At 35.3% G+C, this 22,506-nt stretch overlaps 1 protein-coding gene across 1 annotated transcript in view; it reads right to left on the reverse strand.

Moving 5' to 3' along the window:
- The window catches only part of DYNC2H1 (dynein cytoplasmic 2 heavy chain 1), a 164,673-nt gene that overhangs the window by 120,515 nt on the left and 21,652 nt on the right, over window positions 1-22,506 (reverse strand). Inside the window, exons 22-46 of the mRNA XM_082043444.1 lie at window positions 21,908-22,113; window positions 20,859-21,014; window positions 20,658-20,772; window positions 20,090-20,260; window positions 19,521-19,903; window positions 18,657-18,789; window positions 18,454-18,571; window positions 18,175-18,287; window positions 17,966-18,085; window positions 15,648-15,798; window positions 13,923-14,125; window positions 13,197-13,379; window positions 12,808-12,990; window positions 12,426-12,649; window positions 11,516-11,631; window positions 9,849-10,048; window positions 8,934-9,198; window positions 8,418-8,625; window positions 7,899-8,028; window positions 6,865-7,020; window positions 5,563-5,822; window positions 4,674-4,920; window positions 2,964-3,115; window positions 2,557-2,701; window positions 1,255-1,357 (exon numbers count right to left, since the gene is read on the reverse strand). Coding sequence (XP_081899570.1) covers window positions 1,255-1,357; window positions 2,557-2,701; window positions 2,964-3,115; window positions 4,674-4,920; window positions 5,563-5,822; window positions 6,865-7,020; window positions 7,899-8,028; window positions 8,418-8,625; window positions 8,934-9,198; window positions 9,849-10,048; window positions 11,516-11,631; window positions 12,426-12,649; window positions 12,808-12,990; window positions 13,197-13,379; window positions 13,923-14,125; window positions 15,648-15,798; window positions 17,966-18,085; window positions 18,175-18,287; window positions 18,454-18,571; window positions 18,657-18,789; window positions 19,521-19,903; window positions 20,090-20,260; window positions 20,658-20,772; window positions 20,859-21,014; window positions 21,908-22,113 — 4,441 coding nt within the window. The remainder of the gene's footprint in view (window positions 1-1,254; window positions 1,358-2,556; window positions 2,702-2,963; window positions 3,116-4,673; window positions 4,921-5,562; window positions 5,823-6,864; window positions 7,021-7,898; window positions 8,029-8,417; window positions 8,626-8,933; window positions 9,199-9,848; window positions 10,049-11,515; window positions 11,632-12,425; window positions 12,650-12,807; window positions 12,991-13,196; window positions 13,380-13,922; window positions 14,126-15,647; window positions 15,799-17,965; window positions 18,086-18,174; window positions 18,288-18,453; window positions 18,572-18,656; window positions 18,790-19,520; window positions 19,904-20,089; window positions 20,261-20,657; window positions 20,773-20,858; window positions 21,015-21,907; window positions 22,114-22,506) is intronic.

A 22,506-nucleotide genomic window follows, 5' to 3' on the forward strand; every position in this document is an offset into this window, starting at 1 on the left:
ATTTATGGATCATTACAAGAGAAAAGGAAACACATTATTTCAAAATAAGTTCTCTAGTTTAACGCCAGCATTCTAATGAAAATGAATAAGGAGTTGCACACAAAGTAAAAATTATAAGACAAAATTCCAGGCATTGAAAACAAAAAAAGCCAGGAGATTCTTTTAAAGGGGAAGAGAAAGGCTTATAATAAATACTAACATAACAATAAATATCCAAAACAGTCTGTATTGTAAACTGTTACTACAGAATACAAAGCTTCAATATTCTTCACAAAAGAAGGTGAGATGAGTAAATGACATGCCATATTGCTCATCCCTGAAAAAGCATATGCATATGTCACCTTCAGATACAACAATGGAGTCCTTTAACAGCCTGAGATTACCCATTCATTGACTGTCAGTATAGCTTCTCTAATTTAAGCTACATTTATACCATCTGATGATCCCAGAAAATAAAAAGAATATGAGCATAACATTCTTATCACTTGTATACTGTAAAAGCAGCCCTCTCTGTAGCCCTTTAATTAATTTAAGAGCTAAAACACAATAACAAATAATTGCTCATGACCTCATAACAATAGCAATTTCAAAGAGAAAAACTATATTAGGAAGAAGCCTATGCTGTCTATCTGGAAAAGTGCACAAAATTTAATATCTTTCCAAATTTCATCATTTCCAAAGTTAAGGAAAGGACTTTGAGACTAGACTTCAATTATTAGACATTCTCAAATTGTGAGGATATTTAGGCCATTATATAGATATGTGTGAAATTTTATAGAGATAAAATAGTTTTCTAGATGTGTCTATATATCAAAGAGTGTTAACCAGGTCATAGATCATCAGTGTCAGCCGTAGTTCCACAGCCACCTCACCAAGTTTACAGAACCAGGCAAGCCTCTGGGAATTTAGAAAACAAGAAAAAAACACATAATACCCCAAAAAACAGAAAAAAATGGTGGACAGTAGGGGCTACACTTCAAGTTCCCATAGTAGAGAATGCAATCCCACCCTAATAATTTCCCTTAATCAATAAATAGCTCCCACACATATTTTAAAACATCACTGTTCACTATATGTTACAGAATGAACTGTTATGCATTTTTTTCCATCTACTGAAGCACAGACAGTTCACTGTTTAGAAAGAGTATCGTAGGAGAATAAGTTGCATGTGAAATCAACAGTAAGACTGACATCAATAATTATTTAGACTATTTTAGAACTGCTTTGTAAATAAAAAAGAAAAAAGAGACTTACCACCTACTAAATCATATCTGAATAAACCAAGAACCCACTGAGTAAGAATACATGGTGTAAAAAGGTAATGACTGTGATCATCCACTGTGAATTTCGCTCGTACCTAGGAACAGAATGGTGGGGTGGGGTTTTAAAACATAAAACCCTTGGTAGCGTAGCTTTAGATTTTTTCTAAAATACTAGGTAAATTAGTTTTCTATTAGGACTACATATTTAGATATTTTATTAATGCACTCTGTTTTTTTTTTTAAAGGGCAGAGGTGAACTGTTTAAACTTTGTTTTCTGAGCACAAGAGATTTTGTCATAATTGGAACCTTTCTTCTGTGTAATTTTTGATGCAAACAACAACTGCATATGTGATGTCACCTATGACTGTTTATTTTTTTAAGCAATATCAAATATTGTATAAAATGCAAAGGAAATACGAAAGTCTAATATAAAACTACCTGAACCAGTAACACTTAGCAACTACAAAACACTTACAGAAATACTAACTCTTCCCCCATATTTGAATTTACAACTCTATCTTTAATTCAAAGAATATCTGCCTTCATCAGTTAATTTGTCCTCGTGTGATGAGATTTAAACTTAGATTTCTGAGAATACCTTGATAATGTCATATGAAACTCCTGCTAACTGGTGCATGCCAGCGAGTGACTTACAGCTGCAGTCCAGTCACAAAGATTGGTTTTATACCTTGGTTCTGTCTAGATGGGGACATGCAGACAATCTTAGAACCTACAGTAAGTGCTTACATCCCCAAGGTATCTACCCCAGTAAGTGTTTTGCTAGACGGAGGTCCAAAAAATTTTAAGTGGGATGATAAAATGAACTTTTGTGTCTAAACATCTACTTCTAACTGTATGAAATTTTAGAAGATAGTCCTTGATGTGTATAAGGGACTCCACCACTGTATCTCTCTTCTGTATTCACCATAGCATCCATAACATCTGAGCACATCAGAATCTTTAAATTACGCTGTCTCCTCATTCAGTAAGTAGGAAAACACTATTATCCACCTTTTGTCAATCAGAACTGAAAGTACAGATGGGTTAAGGTGCTTCCCAAAATCATGCAACAAATCTGTGTGAAGGCAAGAGCACTTACCACTTACTCAGTTTCCCTCTAATACCTAGGATTCTCTGCAAACAAGTAACTTTAAAATTTAAATTATGAAAAAGATATAAACTTAGATTTTAATACTGATAAACCTGTATATTCTCTTGTTAATATCACAAGCTATTTTTTTTTTTAAACTGTGAATTCTCAATCTCCTTGAAATAAGAAATGGAATTCCATACCTGTTCATATACTTGAACCATAGATCCTGCTAGCTGATGTATTTTTGGTAAAGAACCCCAAACGGGGTGATTTTTCAGGTTTTTGTGTAGTACAGGTTCCAAGTAGGCACTATAAATAGTTTGCAGTTGGTCTCTTTCTGGATAGCTAGAAAGAAAAAAAGTCATCATTATAGACTACCATTGTTAGTTTTTTTAATTAAAATTATTCAAACACTTCACTGTTGACATGGAGCTGCAGATTACTCCTTAGCTGGTTTCTAGTGCCAACAGGAAGCAAAGAGAAGGTCTCAAACTGCTAGAAAAGATTAAAAACTAGAACAGTCACATGTTCATAAAGACTAAATGCAGCAAGCAGCCTAGAGGCTGAATCTGAGTTCTGAGAGTCAAATTAATTTCCACATACTTACTCAATTGCACAGAGACGAACAATAGAAGTAAATCGGGAGGTGAGTTTATGTCGTCCTAATGTTCCTCCAGCAGACATGGAAGCCACAATTTGGATGTTTTCTAAACCAACCCATTCCAGATTTTCATCATAAAATCCTTGATAAGTAAGAACCTTTAAGAATTAAACAAATATTGTATATAAAGAAAGACAACAGAGTATCTTACAAAAACAAAAAAAAAACTAGTGAGAAGTCTACCATTATTACTGTTCTCTTTATTGCCAGAGGTCTACCCTCCTTTCTGTTTGCTGTCAACTGCAAACCTGCTGAGTGCACAGTCTGCCCCACTGTCCAGATCATTAAAGATGTTAAACAGGTACTAGCCTCCAACTAGACTCCGTATCTCTGATCATGATCCTCTGGGCCTGGTTGTTCTTCAGCCAGTTTTTAACACATCTCACTATCTGCTTCTCCAGCCTGTACTACAACAGCTTTTCTGTGAGGATCTTTTGGGAGACAGCATCAACAGCCTTAGTGGAATCCACATAGACTACATCATGATCATAGAATCATAGAATCATTTGAGTTGGAAAAGACCTTAAAGATCATAAAGTCCAACCAATAACCTAACACTGCCCAGTCCACCACGAAACCACATCCCTAAGCACCACATCTACACATCTTTTAAACACCTCCAGGGATGGCGACTCAACCACTTCCCTGGGCAGCCTGTTGCAATGCCTGGCAAACATTTCAGTGAATAGATTTTTTCTGAATACCCAATCTAAACCTCTCCTGGTGCAACTTGAGGCCATTTCAGCTTGTCCTATCTCTTGCTACCTGGGAGAAGAGACCAACCTGCTCCATGCTACAACCTCCTTTCAGGTAGTTGTAGACAGTGAGAAGGTCTCCCCTCAGCCTCCTTTTCTCCAGGCTGAACAGCCCCAGTTCCCTCAGCTGCTCCTCACCAGACTTGTGCTCCAGACCCCTCGCCAGCTTCATTGCCCTTCTCTGAACTCTCTCCAGCACCTCAATGTCCTTCTTATGATGAGCGACCCATAACTGAAAACAGAATTTGAGGTGCAGTCTCATCAGCACTGAGTACAGTAGCACAATCACTGCCCTGGTCCTGCTGGCCACACTATTCCTGACAAAAGCCAGGATGCTGTTGGTCTTCTTGGCCACCTGGGCACACGCTGGCTCATGTTCAGCTGCCGTCAATCAACACCCCCAGGTCCTTTTCTGCCAGGCAGCTTTCCAGCCACTCTTCCCCGAGCCTGTAGCGCTGCCTGGGGTTGTTGTAGCCCAAGTGCAGGACCTGGCACTTGGCCTTTTTGAGTCTCATACAAAATATCCATATCCACTACTCTCCCCTCCTCTACCAGGTCTGCAATATCACCACAGAAGTTTATCAAGTTGGTCAAGCGTGAGTTGCCCTGGCTGAATCCACACTGACTACTCCTTATGATTTACTTGGCATTCATATGCCCTCTGAATTATAACTCATTGAGAAAAGCACTGTCTTGATTTACTTATGTATATAAGACAAATAAAAATTGTATCATTTCTGGCTGACACATATTCTGTCAAAGTACAAACAAAACATTGACAATGCCAATACAGATCCAGGATGTTAACTCTGAAAATATTCAATGTAGTTATTTACTATACACAATAAACTATTTCCAGTATACTTAAGTCTCTTTATAAATAACAGAAATAAGTCTTCACCTGCTGAAGAAAAGACACAAGAGTGCTTGTTCCCCATTTATCAGGTTTGGGTAGATTGATATCCTTTAAGTACAAAACAAGCCTTTCACAGTCCTTTGGTCTGTATACTCGCCCAGTGTTTGTACTGATTACAATGCAAGTTTGACTCAATTTTTGTAGAAGATGTTGAGAGGTAGTTTGTGCACTGCAGTGAATGGTAGCAATCTGAGTGGATCGGAGCTGAGAAAATGCATAATGAAGCAGCATCCTGAAAAAGAAAATGTGTACATACATACAAGCCTAAGTAATACATAAATGCATTAAAACACCATGTATCCAAAGTTATCGTATAATTTTTGAATTAAAATGCATATACTACATAATGTGATAGGTGATCCATGAGTTCTGCTGAATTAAACACTCTTGCCTCTATAATTGTAGTATTTTCCATTCAAGAAATTCAATAGCAGTGTAGTATAAAGCTGCACAAAACAAATATCTCACCTAAATACCTTGTTTATATTGATGTCACCCATCTAAATAAGGAACCTAAGATACGCAACAGGATGAGGTAAATCCAGTTGCCTGCACATGGGCATCTAGTACTGCTTGAGATGAGACCAGATTCTTTATGTGCCTTCCAGCTGTTGCTCTATGACAGCACACGTTTTTCAAAGGTCCTGTTTCATATCTAAAAGCCTCATTCCCATGTTTAAAAACCTCACTCAGATGTCTTAAGACACATAAAACTTTCCCTGGAGACCTTAATAATACAGGTTTGTTTCATTAATAACCTAAACAAGTGATTTTCCAGCAGAAAGTCATATGATAAAACCATTATAACAAAATATTTCTAACTTTGTCAAATAGCTAGAAGTATATTTCACTTAAAACAGGAAATACTTTTTACCCCTTTCCACATCCTTCAGGACCCACAAGAAGAAATGGCTGCTTATTGTTAAAGTCTAGCCAGGGTCTAAAGTAATCTAAACCTCTCTGCATGTCAGGGGTTTGGATGACAGGCAGTGTCTGAAGATTACTGAAGTCATCAGCTGATAGATTTTCAGTTTTTTTCAGTTGATACAGCATTAGCTGTCCAGTGTCAGTGTCATAATATGTGTCCAGGGGCCTCCTAGGATCTGGTGGAGAATCTTGTGCCCAACTGAAGATCTTTAAAACAAATAAAAATAGAACTTGTGTTAAATCCATACTCCTAATGACAAGATCTACAATTTCAAGTTAAACTAAACAATATTCAAAGAGTACTTCTGTAAAATCAAATACTTAATTCTTTGATTTGATAATTTTAAGCCTGCCTTTGAAAATTCAATCATGTTATGCATATGTTTTATGATTAAGTCCTTAACTAAACAGTAACATATTACTCTTCCACATACTACTTCTTCATAATACAAAGAACATAAAATAAACTGTATTTAGCAAAGCTTTATAAAAATGTTTTTCATATTAGGCAACAAACATAGTAATAACAATAGGCATAAGAACCAGATAACTCCTTCATATGCACCAATAGCTGATTCTAGAAGCTGAGTCTAAACCTTTACCATCTGTCCTCTATATACGCTATAGCTCCAGGCTTTTTTTTGGAAGGAATTCTCTCCAACAGAAAACCTAAGCTTGACTGTGGAGATAACTATCTCCAGGGATAGTACCTTCTGTAGACACTATGGACCAGTATAGCACAGAGTTTTTCAACACTACGCCCTAGTCCTTGTGCCCTTAAGTATCCACACAAAGACAGAATCATACCCCAGCACATACAATACATAACCTCGAAATAATGCTGTCAGAACACCTCCCCAGTGTGATGTAACAAAGCCCTCACACTATTATTTCAATCATTCTGAATAGAAAAAAGATATATCTATCTATATCTATATCTGTATTACATACACACACACATATGGTCTGCTATAGTGGGTCCTTGCACAAAACAGTCCAGACAGAGGCCATTCTGTATCTCTTGGCACAGCACCAAGATTGCTGTCTGGACTCAATGCACTTTGCAGCATTATCAGTGACATATGAAACATTCCTTTACTTCTGAGCTTTTTCCCTATAGACAGTACAGACTGCAAACCAATTAGAGCACAGATATTCTATTATTGTAAATTTGCATTGTTAGAAGCCAGAAAGTCACTGTTCATACTACTGAGAATTTTTTAATAAACTTGCTGGAAAATATTATTACCTCTTTTGCAAATTCTTGTCGTGATTTCATGTTCAGATTGCCACCAAGACCCCGTAACAAGTTAATAATAAACTGTCCACGATCAGTACATCCATGAAGATGAGACAGTCCATTCATCACAGTTCCAACTAAACTGGTTTCTACCACACAGTCATTCTGTAAATTGCAAGTCGTAATAAATTTAAATACAGGATTTCTCCTAAATAATGTTTTGTGTGACATAAACCACTTGTTCAATGCAAATACAATTCCTTCAGAAGAAGAGAGGTAGGGAAGCATCCAGACTCCATAAGAAAATATAGCATATACAGAAGAGTTATCTTGATGTATGTCTCAGAATCACAGAATCCAGATAATACACAAGGTTTAGGACTATATTTTTGTAATACTGCTATTACATATTAAGTTTCACCTATTAAAACATCTTTCAGTTAAGGTTTTGATCTGAATCCTAAAGTGCTAAAGTTACATCCTTAAATCTGGGACAGATTAGTGGGAGCTGTGAAAATTTACCATTCTGAACAATGATTACTTTTTTAGATATGCCTTTATCAGTCTTTTTAAGTGTCTAGCATTACATTTCTCCCAATCTATTACAAACTCCAGACTACACAGTGCACAAATTTTTGCACTTTTTTTTGTTATAGTCAATAACTTAAATTTAGAAAAACAATGTCTTCACTTCTTCATTTTTCAGTTTCATTCAGACCTTTCAGGTCTTTTAAAATATGTAAAGAAATGTACAGTATAGAAAATTAAAGACAGGTATTAACTTTCATAGAAATATATGGCTTTTACTAGTTAAAATTCTATTAAATGTTTCAAAACTTTAAGTGCAGAAATTCATTTTTGGAAACCAATTAGAATGGCTGTAGTATAAATCTTATGAAGAAAACAGCAATCAAAAAGCACTGAGTTATTTTTATGCTTGAAATTTAAAAACTAATATGAATGATCTCTTCAGTGTTAAACTAGATAAATGTTAACAGAAGCTTAACAGAAGCTGTAAATTGATTAAGAATTCAGTTACTAACCTTCTTCACAACCCAGTTTAAAGCCTTTTCAAAATAGTCCCCAATCCAATTTTCAAGGTTGTGTCTGCATTCATCTGGCTGACTTCTTAGCCAAGACTTTATCAGAGAATTAAGATCTGTATCTTCATCACTAAGTCAAAGCAAAACAAAACAAGATTCAAACAAATACAAGGCATCCACATCTTCACAGACTGGTTCAAAGTGAACAAAAAAAAAAATCTACGAAAAGTTCAAGGAAAGACTTCAACAAGAATTTCTAACCAATACTTGGGTTCTCTTTGGGTCACACACAAAGAATCCACTACATCTCTTTCAAAAAAGTCTGAGATATATTAGCCAAAATACTATGACAGGACAGTGTAGAAGGGACATACAACCTGAAGCAAACTCCCCCAGTGATTTGCTTCCTAAGCGTAAGCAAGTAATTAAATCACTCTATCCACTTTAGACAATCTTTCAATAAAAGAAAAGTAGGTATATCTGCTTACTTAAACAGTATGTAATACTTCTGTGACTTACCTCAGAAAGATCATCCCCATCCGAGATATTGTAGCAGGAGAGGCACAGCTAAGGTCATGAGTTTCAAATATAAAGTTGACATTTGAGCCAAACTGAATTCTTTCTCCACTGGGCATAGTCAACAATCTGTTGTCATCCAAAACAGAGTTCAAAGATTCAATCCATTCAGGATCAATATCACCATCACAAATTATCCATGAAGTAATATCTATTTCCAGACACAGAAATAAAATACCAAACCAAATAAAAATATTTGAAGAATATCACCCCTTGCTATTTTAACACTCTAACTTAAATACAAACTGTTTAAAGATATTTCTTATATATTTTATCTTCTCATGTCTATTTTCGCTTTCTTATCACAAAATTTAGAAAGTACATGTCAGTGTACTATGACTGTCACCAAAAGTTTTCCTTACCTTATGCACAAATAAAAACATAATATACAAATGTAACTGAAGATAAACTGTTTCAGTAATTTAGGCATAATGATGTTTAACTCCCTGACAAACTCACCTCGGGGTTCTCGTACCACTTGTCGAGCACTGTTTGTAAGCACACCATCAGACCATTCTCTGGTGTCCATGTCAATATGGCCTAGCAACTGATGTCGGGGCATGGCTTTGGGATTCATAGTGTATTGCTTCACTACTTTGCCAATTTTACCAAGAGCTGTCTTTAACATCCGCCAAAGAGTTGATTTACCTGCACCACTTGGACCTACAATAACTACACCCATTCTTTGACGTAGTTGTTCATATAATTCCAAAGCCTTCTTGATCTAGATAAGAAAAGAGAAAATGGCTATGTGAAGTTGTAAAGCTAAATCAAACACATTCTTTTTAAATGTTTTTCCATCTCACTTCGGATGCAGTCACTTTGTTTCTATAATTTTATTTGTTGAAAGAATAGGCATTTGCAGAAGGCACTAAAATTATGATACTAAAGATTATCAAGAAACTTATTTTGCGTGTTAGAAGCATTTCAATAAATTACTAATATAAAAATACCAGCCCTCTTTGGGCATATTTTCACTGAGAAGTTAACAAACCTTTAGTCACAAAATGTCATCCAGCCCTAATGAATATAAAGGAGACACAGAACTGCTTGATAAAACCAAATATTCACATATTTAATTCTTCACTGTCCAAAACATTCACTGGAGTTTGTACATGGCTTGAACAACACTGTATGTCATGTGTCCACACCTTAATTTTCCTTGCACTATTTTTCTTTTAATTACAGTTGATCTACCATGCTTCAAACATAGTTCTATTTTCATATACATGTATTAGAATCTAACTATTAGTCATTCTAATTTTATAAAATATTTATTTCAAAAGTAAACAGAAACGAGTCAAATTAATCTAATATTAATCAGTTCTAATGTAGAATAACTCATATTGTTTTGTTGGTGTAGTTGATGCTTACCTGGGTGCTTATAATTTCCAAGTTTGCTTCTTCAAAGACTTGTTGTAAAGCTGTAGTTAACTCAGCATACTCTACGTCTTTGAGGTCAATGCCAGGAAATACATCTTTAACCAGTGCATCAAATCGTGCGCAGTCTGCAAATGTGAGCTTTGACATGGTGTTAAGCCGCAGAGCTTGAACCACCATGTGACTTTCATTAACTGGAAATAAAAGCAAAGCAGCCAGATCAGTTTAAGCTGTTTGTTGCTTTATTTTTCTTTGGAAACAGAAATGGGCACTTGAGCCCATGCTGCTAAGATGTTGAAGGTGGAATCATAACACAGACTACATTCCAGTTCATGTACTACTCTACTTGGAAGTTAGATGAGTGCCTAACTGTAAGTATCATTTATGCTCACAAACATATTCTATACAAATGTAAGATGGATACAATGCTGTCCAAATAGTACACAATAGCCTAAGGATTGAAGTGTGACTAAGATTAGTAGTATCTGACAGCTTACTTACTAAAGCACTCATGAAAGAAATTAAGGACCTGGATTGTAGACCTGACTCTACCAGAGGCAGTTTGAAGTCACATCTCTCAAGTGCATCTTAATTAACTATGAATATTCCAGAAGTGAACACTCTGCACAACTCCCTTGCATCTGAAGTACCATGGAAATGTAAGTGTTTTGGTACCAGAAAGAAAACAGCCACAAGAAAGCTCTCCTCTGCCAGAAAAATAAATATACTTATGATGTGAAAGGCACAGGGCTCTGATCTCTGTTTTTTTCCTTTTAAAATCAAATTACTTTCTTATGTAAAACAGGTACATTTGCAGAGAGCAGGACCCGCAACTGCTGGTGAAAAATCATCCTGTGTTTCTGCCCTCCTTCTAGATGCATGATTGCCCCAAAACAGAATGCACTGTAGCCTAAATTCAATACAAGGGATAAAAAGTGTCATTCCCTTTTCCTGAGGCTTTTTCCCAAATGTTCCAGACTTTAGGGATTAGTATACCCTTCTAGAATTTGGTAAAATTTGGAAAAAGTTGAAGGTTTTTCATCCTGAACAATGTCTCAAACACAAATATCTCTATCGACAAATTATCTAAGCAACATGATAAACAGTTAAGAGGAAAAATGTCCTAAGGATGTGAAATGTTCATCCATCCCACGCTCTTAATTCCCACTTGTTTAATATCCAAACAAAAAAACAATATTTTTTTTTTTTAAAGTGACCCAGTCTAGACCAACACATCGCTATCATTTCTACCTGTCCTTAACGCTTGTGTCTCTCTACCAGTCTGAATCTAATGCTATGCGACAATTTTAGTGATCCACAAGTAGGATCAAAATGGTCTGATGACTGAAGAATAACGACAGCATCAGAGGATTAACTTTCCTAAGCCAAGTGAAAACAAGAATCTTTGAGAATCACTCAAAATCATCCCAGAATAAAGTCCTATATCTATATTCTTATCATATAAAAGCTCAATCTAGAATATGACAATAGTATTTTGTGATATCCTAATAAAGGCAGACTTTCACAGATATTTTTTCTTTTCTAAATTGGCTCCAGATCCAAGCCATGGCTTCTCAAAACTCCAGTGAACAAGAAAGCTGTAGTGAATGATATCTGTACAACATCCTAAGTAATCCAAAGTTTGGCATAGTCAATCTTACTTTCTTGCTTTGCTTCACTTTTCTTCAGCTGATGAAGAAGACTGCCACAGCCTCTCAAAACAGTCTTCAATGCTCGTAAACCCCAATCATAGTGCTGCTGTGGTGTCAGAAGCTCCCTAAATTTAAAAACAGCAATATTGTAACAAGATTTAGGTGACAGCACCTGAAACTTTTGTTTCACAAATGAATATGCTCATACTGTTTTTGGGGAAAAGAGAAACTGGCAAGTACTTGTAGTGCCATCTGTAATGTAGTTCAGAGATTCAAGAAATGACAAACTGAAATTTTCAGAGCGAGTATATTCAACAGCTAATGTATTTGTTATTGTCCCTAACAACATTAATTAAAACCGCTGAACTTCGTTCTCTCTAATATGCATACCTATAACCAAATAGTCACTTGCATTTCAACAACTTCAAGATTCTAAATCCAACTCAATGCCTGTGAGCATTCACATGCTCACATTCATATTTAGTGAGCATAACAGGGGAGCAGTATTTTGCCACCTTGAGATTACAACTGCATTCCAGATATTTTCACACCTGAACTTCCCAACGTATTGCCATATTTTTATCTTAGAAGTTAAATTAATAACTACAGAGATGCATGGTTCAGATGCATTATTCAGATTTAAGAGCTGCATGGAATGTAATACTTTACATGACTCCAAATCTTTGGTTTTATACCTAGTTTTGTTTCTGGCACATAGCTTTCTGCAATATCCAAGACATAAAATGTTACAGAATATTAACAGAGAGCACATGTAGATTGTATCCCAAGTCATGCTTAGACATAGATTAGGTGGAGAAGAAACAAGATTGCAGTGAGATAACCAGAAGGATCAATGCTATAATAAAAGGAGGAACGATAATGAATGGGATGGAGGGGAGGGAAGCACAATACAACTTACCTTGCTAGATTAAAAATAGCCACTAATTTTCTACCAAGTATTTTAGCATCCTTAAAGCCTTCTGAATATAAAATCACTTCTGCAATGAGTTCATTGTCTGGATGAGTCATAGCGACTGGCCTAAAAAGTTGTTTGAGGTTATCAGGCAGCTTTTGTCTTCCTCCATAACCTTTTCCAGCAGGATTCAGCGTGATAAAAATTCCAGAATTATGATCCATTTCAACCTAGTATTAGAAGTGGATTGTAATAGCGTATTGTCACTTGAAACAGCATTGAGAAATGTTGGGTGGACTACATTTAGTTGCAGTAGTCAGTTTTTAAGTTCAACTCAGTTGTTTACAGACTATTTTTATAAGAAAGAAATAAGTAAGTTTTGCTGTACCTTTTTGCCAAGCATCTCACATACAGGACTATGTTTCTTCAATGCATGTTGAATTGTCTGAATCTGCATGGATACCGCAGACAATACAGCTTCCTCAAGTCTATTGAATTCATCAAAGCAGCCCCAGGCACCACACTTCACTAAGCCCACAAATATGCGCCCCATTGACTTCACGTCAATGCCCTTAAAATTAAAAATAATAATACTATTAAAATTCAAGTAACAATAAACTATTGAAAGGCTGTCTTCCCAGCTATTAAAAAATATGTCATTTAAAATATCCACAATGGAAAATGATAAATTATCAGAAGTATTGCTAGAATATCATATTGCTTTACAAAGTATGGGCATAGATATCCGTTTCCTAAATTGTACAGAACCATATTCACCTCATCACAATTAAAGACTAATACTTGTCTTCCAAGAAGTCCACCCAAGGCCTTTACTGATTCTGTCTTTCCAGTTCCAGCTGGACCATAGGGATTTCCTCCAAGGCCCATCTTCATGGCCTGAGTAAGAGTTAGGTAACACTTATCTGTCAAAGGTGTATAAACAAGTTTAGGGGAATTACCCTGCAGGAAAAAAAAAAAATATATATATATATATATATATCTATATCTATATCTCGGGAGACAGAAATTATTGACGGTGTAATTTAATTCAATTAATTCATAAGTCATTAATTTGAAAACATAACAGCAGCATCAAGATTACTGTCTCATTAAGTATATGAATTTGCTTACAGTTATGAAGTTTTCCTAATTTTATATCAAATGTCAAAGCATTGTGCAATTTTTTTTAGAATTACAGAAAAGGAGTCAACACAGGTGAAACTGTGAAACTGCATACAGACATATAAAAGTAGCAAGCATATTAGAAAATATTTATATGATACTGTAGCTGCTTTCCATACAACTTACATTTACTCCATCAATATCATCAAGAATGAAAATGATTACTCTATCTTTTAGTATTTTTTATGAAACAGTATGCCAAGGACACAATAAAGCTGAAACAAATGGCAACAGCTGGGAGGCAACCAGCAGCATGTGTGAAATGAGAAAGTGTTTGACACATATATAAAAGCCACGAAGTAAAAACTAAAAATACCACACCTGATATTCGTAAGTATATTGGAGTTCAGCATCTACCATCTGAACATAACATTTTTGGTCTTTCATATAAAACCTCAGCTGCTTCTTCCAAGCCCAGTCTTCAACACTGTGCACCTGAGCTTGATTCAGCTGCTTCACCACATCAATGTTATGAATGATATCGAGAACCAGAGCTTTAAGCTTGAGCTCAAGGATTCCTGATTCTGCAAATAACCACAAAAAACCACCATCACAACAGCATAGTAAGGAAGATACATTTTACTCATTCTCAAGTTCATTTTGCTGCTTCCTATTATCTGCAGATTTTATTTAGATCTTGCTTCAACTGTATATAGAAATATTTTATATTACCTAAAGCAAGCAGCATAAAATGAGATCCTGACAGAGAATGTGAATCATCCTGTAACTTCAGTCATTTAGAATTGACTTTGTCTGCCTCTACGCTCAATAGATAAGAGACAGAGGCTTTTCTGGAAAGCAATTTATTCCAGGAGTGTTTACAGTTATGTCCGCTTTAGACATCAGTGTGGCACAATCTGCTAATTGATCAGCTGAGGATCTGAAAACCATACTATACACACTCTGGATATTTGACTTAGACTAATTAGTGTGATGTGGAATTAATGTTCATTAGCAGACTTGGTGTATTAAGTGTACTCTAAGAAAATATTTTCAAATTGGGTTTCTTTTGAAAGAAATCCAGTTTGTGTACGCCTATACCATTCCATGATGGGAAGTAAACTAAAGTAAGTGGCAACTTACTTTATCAGGCAACTCACTTAAAAATCACACGTATTATCCAAACTAAAAGGTTATTGCAAATGTATTCTACAGTAGATGCAATTAATACTCTTTATAACTGATGACATTTCTCAAATGGCTTATAGAAAGAGCAAAGAAAAGGAGCTTAGACAAAGAACCACATTTACAGACTGCTGAAGGTAGGTGGTATGAATCATACTCCTGTTTAATATATTAGATGTTAACAGTTCATAAATTCTAAACTAGAAGTTAATACAGTAAGTAGCTGCACAAATGTGGTGGAAGATTGTCAACATATCCAATTGATTATTTTTTATGTGTAGGGTAAGGAGCCATCTCACCTAACTTACACTATAGAATTTTACATCTGAGATAGTAATTCAAAGCCTCCGTTCTCATCAAAAGAGAGGAATAAACAGTCAAAGGCATAATTATTCTAATCCATTTGGACTATATGAGATTCAGAACAGGATGTCTTGAGAATAGCTAGTTTATTGGTTTTGCTAGAGGTAATCAAGAATTAGTAGTTCAAATGCACATGAATACATCTAAAATAGAAACTCACCTACAGAGTTATACAGAACATATTGACATGACATAATGTACCTCAACTGCTGTTTGGATGGTTACAGTGAAACCTAACAGTAGAGCACAGTTCAGGAAGTAAAGATAAATTATCAGTAAATATATTAAAAATATATCTATAAATAGTTAATTATAAATTAGAGATTTGCAAATATATAAATGCTGCAAGATCGTTTTTCATCTAAATAAAAATTCATTGTTCACTCTGAAACATTAAACACACTAATCTTGGTAGTGACAGGTGACCCAATTTATGTAACTCTATGAGTTCAAATCAAGACAATTTTATATAACTTCCTGTTTAAATAAACAGAATGTTAAATACTATACAACTACAAGGTCATTACAAAGAATTACATATTACTTGTCATTTTATACCTGTATTTCCAGTATCTTCTATACTAGTATCAATACTAGTATAGTGTTCAAGTTTAGCCATGAGTTCTAATTCTAGTTGTTGCAGATTATGGTCTTTGATAGCATTTTCAACATCTTCAGTGAACTGAATTTGTTCTGCCAGGGAAAGAATCTTTGGAAAAGAAAGCTCAAATTACATTTTATAAATACAGAAGACATAAATAAAAGTTTTTCAATTAATTTATAATTGTTTATTATTTCTGATAGTTAAAGTATTTTACTGTATCATTTTTAAACAAAGCCACACATTTGCTGTGCTCTTAAGAAAAAATATAGCCATACTTAAACCTGAAAAATTTAGCAAAAACTTATGTAATCTAACACTTCAAGTCCCTTAGCTTTAAGGTATCTTTTCACAGTAAATGATGTGTCAGATAGAAACTACCACACTGTAGGCCTGCTGAGAACATACTCAACAGGCTCAGCTGTACCTCTGACTTTTCGTGTCACTGATCTGCTAACCCAGTATTTTGCATTCCAGTTTCTAACACTCCACTTATATTCTAATTCCTTTAAGTTCACTGGAAAAGCCTTGTCTGAGATATGAAGGTTAAGTCAAACTTGGAACTGGAAAGATCTGTATCAAAAAATGTCACCGATTATGCCAATGTGAAGATTGGTAACACTAACTACATCCTGGGGGAGGGAGAGAATGACAGGCAGGTCTGTAAGGGAATGACAGACAGGATCACTGAGCAAAGGGCATGGGGTGATGTGATAGAATAGATCACAAAAAAACACAAAATGAGGAATGAGGCTTAAGCAGGGTCACCTCCACTGCTGGCATGTCAGCAAAGAAGTGCCTACAAAGCACCATTATAGAGAAAACCCTCAAACCCTCTCCAGAAACTCAACATGCTGTGGTACCTCTCTGAAGTGCCTGCACACTAATGCAGAGACTGGGGGGAAAAACATAATGACTTAAGAGATCTGTGTGCAGCTGCAGGGCTGCGACCTTGTTGGGATCATGGAGATGTGGTGGGATGGTTCCCATGGCTGCAGTGTCGCAATGGAGAGATACGGTTTCATTAGGAAGGTCAGGAGGGGAAGATGAAGAGAGGAAGTTGCCATTTACGTAAAGAGAGCAGCTGGAGTGCATGGAGCTCTGCTGGGGGATGGATGAAGAGCCAACTGGGTCAGAATTAAAGAAAGGACAGGTCAAGGTCACATTATAGCGGGTATCTCCTACAAGCCACCCAACTAGGAAGAACAAGTGGATGAGGTCCTCTAGAGACAGGTAGGAGCAGCCTCATATTCACAGGCCCTGGTCATCACAGGGGACATTCACCACCCCAGTACTTGCTGGAGGGGCAACACAGCAGGGCATAAACAATCCAGGAGGTTCCTGGAGCTCATTGATGACAACTTACTCTTCCAAGTGACAGAGGAGCCAATAAAGACAAGTGCTTTATCAGACACAGTCCAGTGAAAGGTCACAAAGATGATTAAGAGACTGAAGCATCTCTCCTACGAGGAAAGGCTGAGAGAGCTGTTCAGCCTGGAGAAGAGAAGGCTCAGGGAGGGATCTTATATATTTCTATAAATACCTGAAGTGAACACTTAAACAACGGAGCCAGGCTCTTTCCAGAGGTGCCTAGCGACTGAACAAGAGGCAATGGGCACAGGAGGCTCGGTCTGAACATTAAGAAACACTTTCTTACTCTGAGAGTGACTGAGCACTGGAATAGGTTGCCCAGGGAGGTGGTGGAGTTTCCATTCTTGGAGACATTTAAAAGCCATCTGGACATGGTCTGGGCTGAACTGGCTATAGGTGGACCCGCTGGAGCAGGGGGTTGGACCAGATGATCTCTAGAGGTGCCCTCTCACCACAACCATTCTGTGACTGTGTGATTCTCTGTGCTACTGGTCAAAATTGCATGGAAGAATTTCATGTTCATGACTATTTCTCCTTATACGGCCTTTGTGAAGAAACTAAATTTTAATCAGATTCAAAAAGGTCTTTTTGTATTACTAAGTCTTAGCTGCCCTGCATGTAAAATTCACTACCAACTAAGATCAAGATGTACATCAAATTTAATAAATAGATGGATGTTATAATAGATTGGGCGCCATGTAAAAGACTTGAGTATTTCAGATGTTTACGAAAGAATTATAAGAGCCCATTTTTTAAGAATTTCTCTATACTATAAGTTAATAACATGGATTTGTTTGAAATTATTTTTTTCTAATTCATATGTGCACTTCTTTATGAGACTTCAAAAAATAACATATTTGGTAAATCTAAGACTACACAGTGGCATTACTGGATCAACTACTACCTGGGAAGGAAAGAGCGATGGATCAATTGAACCTTGTGATTTTTTTCCAGCATCAACACAGTCAATTAACATTTTTTTCAGGGTCTCCTTCATCTCCAAAGCCAAACTGTTTAGCCACACCTGACAAAGAGATGAAAAAACCTCAAAAGTTACATTACAAAATAATTTCTCAAAGATGACTGAACTATACTTGGATGTGATTTTCTTACCTCCACATCATTTGACAGAAGAACTTTATTTCTAAGTGGCACAGTTTCTCCTTCTACAGACTTCATGGCAACTATGTACTTAAATTCTTCATCAAAGCTCACACTATTAATTCCTATGAATCAGAAAATAGCAATGAAGCTATGTATTGTTAAAGTCAAACATTAATTCCTTAGTGTCTAATAGCAGAAAGACAGGAAAAAAGTCTGCAACAGATTATTTAGCATTGAAGAACTTATTTTCTAAATGAGTACATTTCCAAATGAAGATTAATGCATTACCAGCAAAAAGCTTCTTAAGATGAGACTGGATAACCAGAGGATTCGTGGACTGTCCTAAAATTTCTAGTAAGTCATCATCTCCAATGAAATAGAATCTTGGAAATGCTGAGCGCTTTTCCTATATAAAAACAAATCAGTTTTGTTAATTTAAAATCAAACTCATTGTCTTTCTTTATAGAAAACTATATTAATGTCAACTGTACCTCCAAAAATTCATTCAAAGATTTCTGACATCTCTGAAGTTGGTCAAGTATGGTAATTAAGTTATTTCTTACTCCTGTCCGGGCATTCAGTGATATTACTCTATTGTCACTCTTGATTTCTGACATAACGGATCTTGACAGAAAAAAATTGAATAATTCATAAAACAACCATTACAGCTTTAAACTGAATATTATACACATGTAGCTATGTAAATAAAAATTAAAGCATGGGTAAATCACTTAGGTAACTTTCAGTTTTCAGTATTAATGATTAAACATTTCAGAAATTACATCAATGTCTCTCCAATGTAATTGAATAACTTTTTCTTGCTAAAATTTCTCTACCCAAAACCAAGAAAATTCAACTCTTGACTTCTATTTCCCCCTAAAAAGTCATTTTGACTCAAATAAAGACAGATAATAAAACATCTCTTTCTCAAATCTCCTCTCCTTTTATCTCCTTGACTTGTTTGGAAAAAATATCCATCTGTTTCTCCCAGAAGTCAATCTGTGTACTTTCTTAGTGAACAAAGTCCTTGTCTTCAACAACAAATGATTCTTGAGAAAACAATTACATCACTTTTGCTTTTGTTGACAAGCTTGATTTTGTGTTTGCTGGCCTGTTTCATGATCTTCAGCATTTCATGTGATTCTCTTCTTCACATGCACACCATTACATGAGAACCACATCACCACCTTTATTTGGATCTACATCACTGCCACACACCTATACCTACTGAATTCCTGTTGCTGCCCTTCATCTCTTTATATATTCCAATTGTTCCATATATCTTCACCATGAAGAATGTTCTAGCCTACATGTGTCAAAGATACAATAGAAAAGTCACATTCCACAACACTAACCTGAAGTCTTCATCAACTCTGTTAAAACGAGCCTGTTCTTTGGGCAGAGCTCCACGACCAAATATTGGTTCCAAATATACCCATTTCCTTTGAATTTGGTTTAAATTTTGCAGATACTCATCCAACTCAGCCAGCTTTTTTTCCCAGATAGACACTTTATCTTCAAAACCCTTGTAATATGGAGAGTCCTTGAGGGACTGTAGAAGACAGCGATGATCTCCAACTTGGTTGACTATGTCTTTCCAGTCTTTAATAAGTCTGATAGTCTTGCCTTGGCTATCTTCATAATCTGTTAATGTAAAGACAGCTCCAACTCCCCAGAGTTCAAGCTCACGCAATGCTTCTCTGATTGTGACTTCACCTTGGGCCCGACAATTCAAATCCTATTTAGAAGCATAAATAGATTTCAATTCAAACTACAGAGCTTGCAATAAACTTTTCACTCAAAAATATAACATAAATTATATTTCTACAGTAGTAGAAATATAAATATGCATACAGAACAAGATATAGTACATAAAATAAACCGTAAGATAAAATAGAATATCTTTATTTGAAATTATTCATACCTTAAGTTCTGTTGCTTTTTCTATAATGGCATCTGTCACTTTTAGCAGATCTCCAAATAACAAACCCTCAAGTGTAGTGCCTCGGGGAAGACCCAGAAGACGAAAGAGATCCAGCCAATGGTCTGGAGAAAGATGTTCTCCTCTTACATATTTTAGGAGTGGAATTATCATCTACAGGAAAAATGTCTATGTGAATCCATTTAGTCTTTGTGAAAACTTTCTCTGATTACAGACTGACATGCTATTCAAACAAACAAACAAAAAAAGCCATTCTTAAACTGAAGCCCATTTTTTTCAATTCCTGAACTTAATGTTTAGATGTATAACTATGAGGAAAACTGATTGCTAAATGTGTCTATGTAAACTGTAATGACCCTCCTGTTAACAGCAAGGAACTAAAAGTTCTCAAAATAAGCAAAATGTTCAAAAACAGTACCGCAAAATATTTTGTTAAATTGTAACTGGTTTTATAATAAGAACTGAAAAATGAGCTATGGAATGAAGTATATTACCCAGTAATACCAAAACATTTTTTGTTTTATACCCATTTCCCTAATTATCATCTTACTTTATATTTGTCCACTTCTTTTTGCAATTTTACTGTCATTACAGAATGTTCTTCCATTTTCCTCATTTTTTCATGCCAGTTAAACAAAAATTCTTCAAATAAGTATGTTTTACTCCTGCATGAAAATCAAATATAAAAAGGTAATAAAAATGCAGTACTATAAACACGTGTGTCCATGAAAATAAAGTAACAAAATCATACCTAAAAGTAATCCAATCTTCTTTGGCTTTTTCCTTAAATCCTTGATAAAACTCTTCATACAACTCCCAAACTTCTGCACAACTCTTAATATCTTGACATACTACTTTTGATAATGAGAAGTCAGGCTCTTCCAACTTAAAATGATGGCATTCTTCACTGAATAAAAATATCATTTTATCATACATTACATTATTCCACTCTACATTTATCATTTAAGAGATTGTATCACAAGGAAATAATTATACTTTTTTAAGAAAAGCCATTGGCTTCATTGAAGAACATTGCTGCCAACTGTGATTTCCTTATAGTTCCTTCTCAAATAGAAATAATAAAAGAATACCAGGGATAACTCTCCTATACAGTGACCTTCTACCCTATTCAGAATGATTTTCCATAAACTTTCATTTCTTTCATATTTATGAGAAAAATTAATTACTTTCTGCCCCTGAAAATAAAGCCTGAAAAAAATTTGTTTCTTCCTCTTAGGTAGAAAGAATATGCTAATTTTATTTACTATCAGATTTAAGTGCCAAGCTAAGAATTTAAACAGAAAACTTTGTCCACTCAAGATTTGCAATAATGAGCTTAATGACAGTAAGTACCCAGTGGAAAAATCCTTTCCTTTTGCACAAAAGTCTATCAGATCGGACACTCAAGAAATGGGAGAGCTCAGCTCGTGCCCACTGAAGTTACAACAGAACTGAAGCAATAACTCCCCCTCCCTGGACCAATAACCCAAACCTTCTCTTAGTGAGAACTTCAGAAGTCAGAATCAAGCTGTCAGTGTACAGACTTCCTTACTTGAAACCTTAAGAGACTTCTTGAATTTTTCAATCCAAAATAATTAAAAAAAATTCAGCTCAACAAATTCATGCTATGTAAAATGTACAAAAAGGACCCTGAAAAACTAATGAAAAACATGTACTATAAATAAAATTAAATTCCTTATATTCTTTGTTGTGATAAAATTTAGTTAACATTTTCCGAGATACTATTGCTGCAAAAGATCCATACATTAACAAGCAATGTATACAGGGAAATAAACATACATGAGTTTTTCTTTCACCATTTCAAGCTCATCAAATTCTTTCTTTTTTTCCTTTATGATCTGAGCACTTTTCTCAAGCACATCCTGGTCACCTGTTTCAATGACATCATCACTTGGCTTTAGCTGATCCCAACGAGCTTTAAACTTTTCCAGGTCTTGAAGGTATATATTAATATGTAAAATCACATTTCCTTTCATCATTTCAATCTGTAAAGCAAGACTTACAAGTAAATTCCTTCAATGGTTCATAATTACAACTATAATCAACTTCAAAACTTGATCAAAACTTGATAACTACAACTTGATCAAAATTAAAATAACTTCTTATAATACCCAAAGAAATAGTTAATCTTTATTCTTCTGAGGTTTTTTTTCTGTAAAAGAGAGCACTAATTTTTTATGCTGGTATTTCACACCTTTTTATTTGGCCTATGCTACTTATTTAGCCTGCATCATATAGCACACAGTAAAATTGCTATATTTGCATGACATATTGATATCTTCAGTAGTACTTCAAATGAGTTCTGGAATTTGCCTATGGACTGTTTAACAAATTAAAAAACAAACAAACAAACAAACAAACAAACAAGCATTGGTATT

Source organism: Streptopelia decaocto (assembly GCF_964273445.1).
Source record: "Streptopelia decaocto genome assembly, chromosome: 1".
In the NCBI taxonomy this organism is placed as follows: Eukaryota; Metazoa; Chordata; class Aves; order Columbiformes; family Columbidae; genus Streptopelia; species Streptopelia decaocto.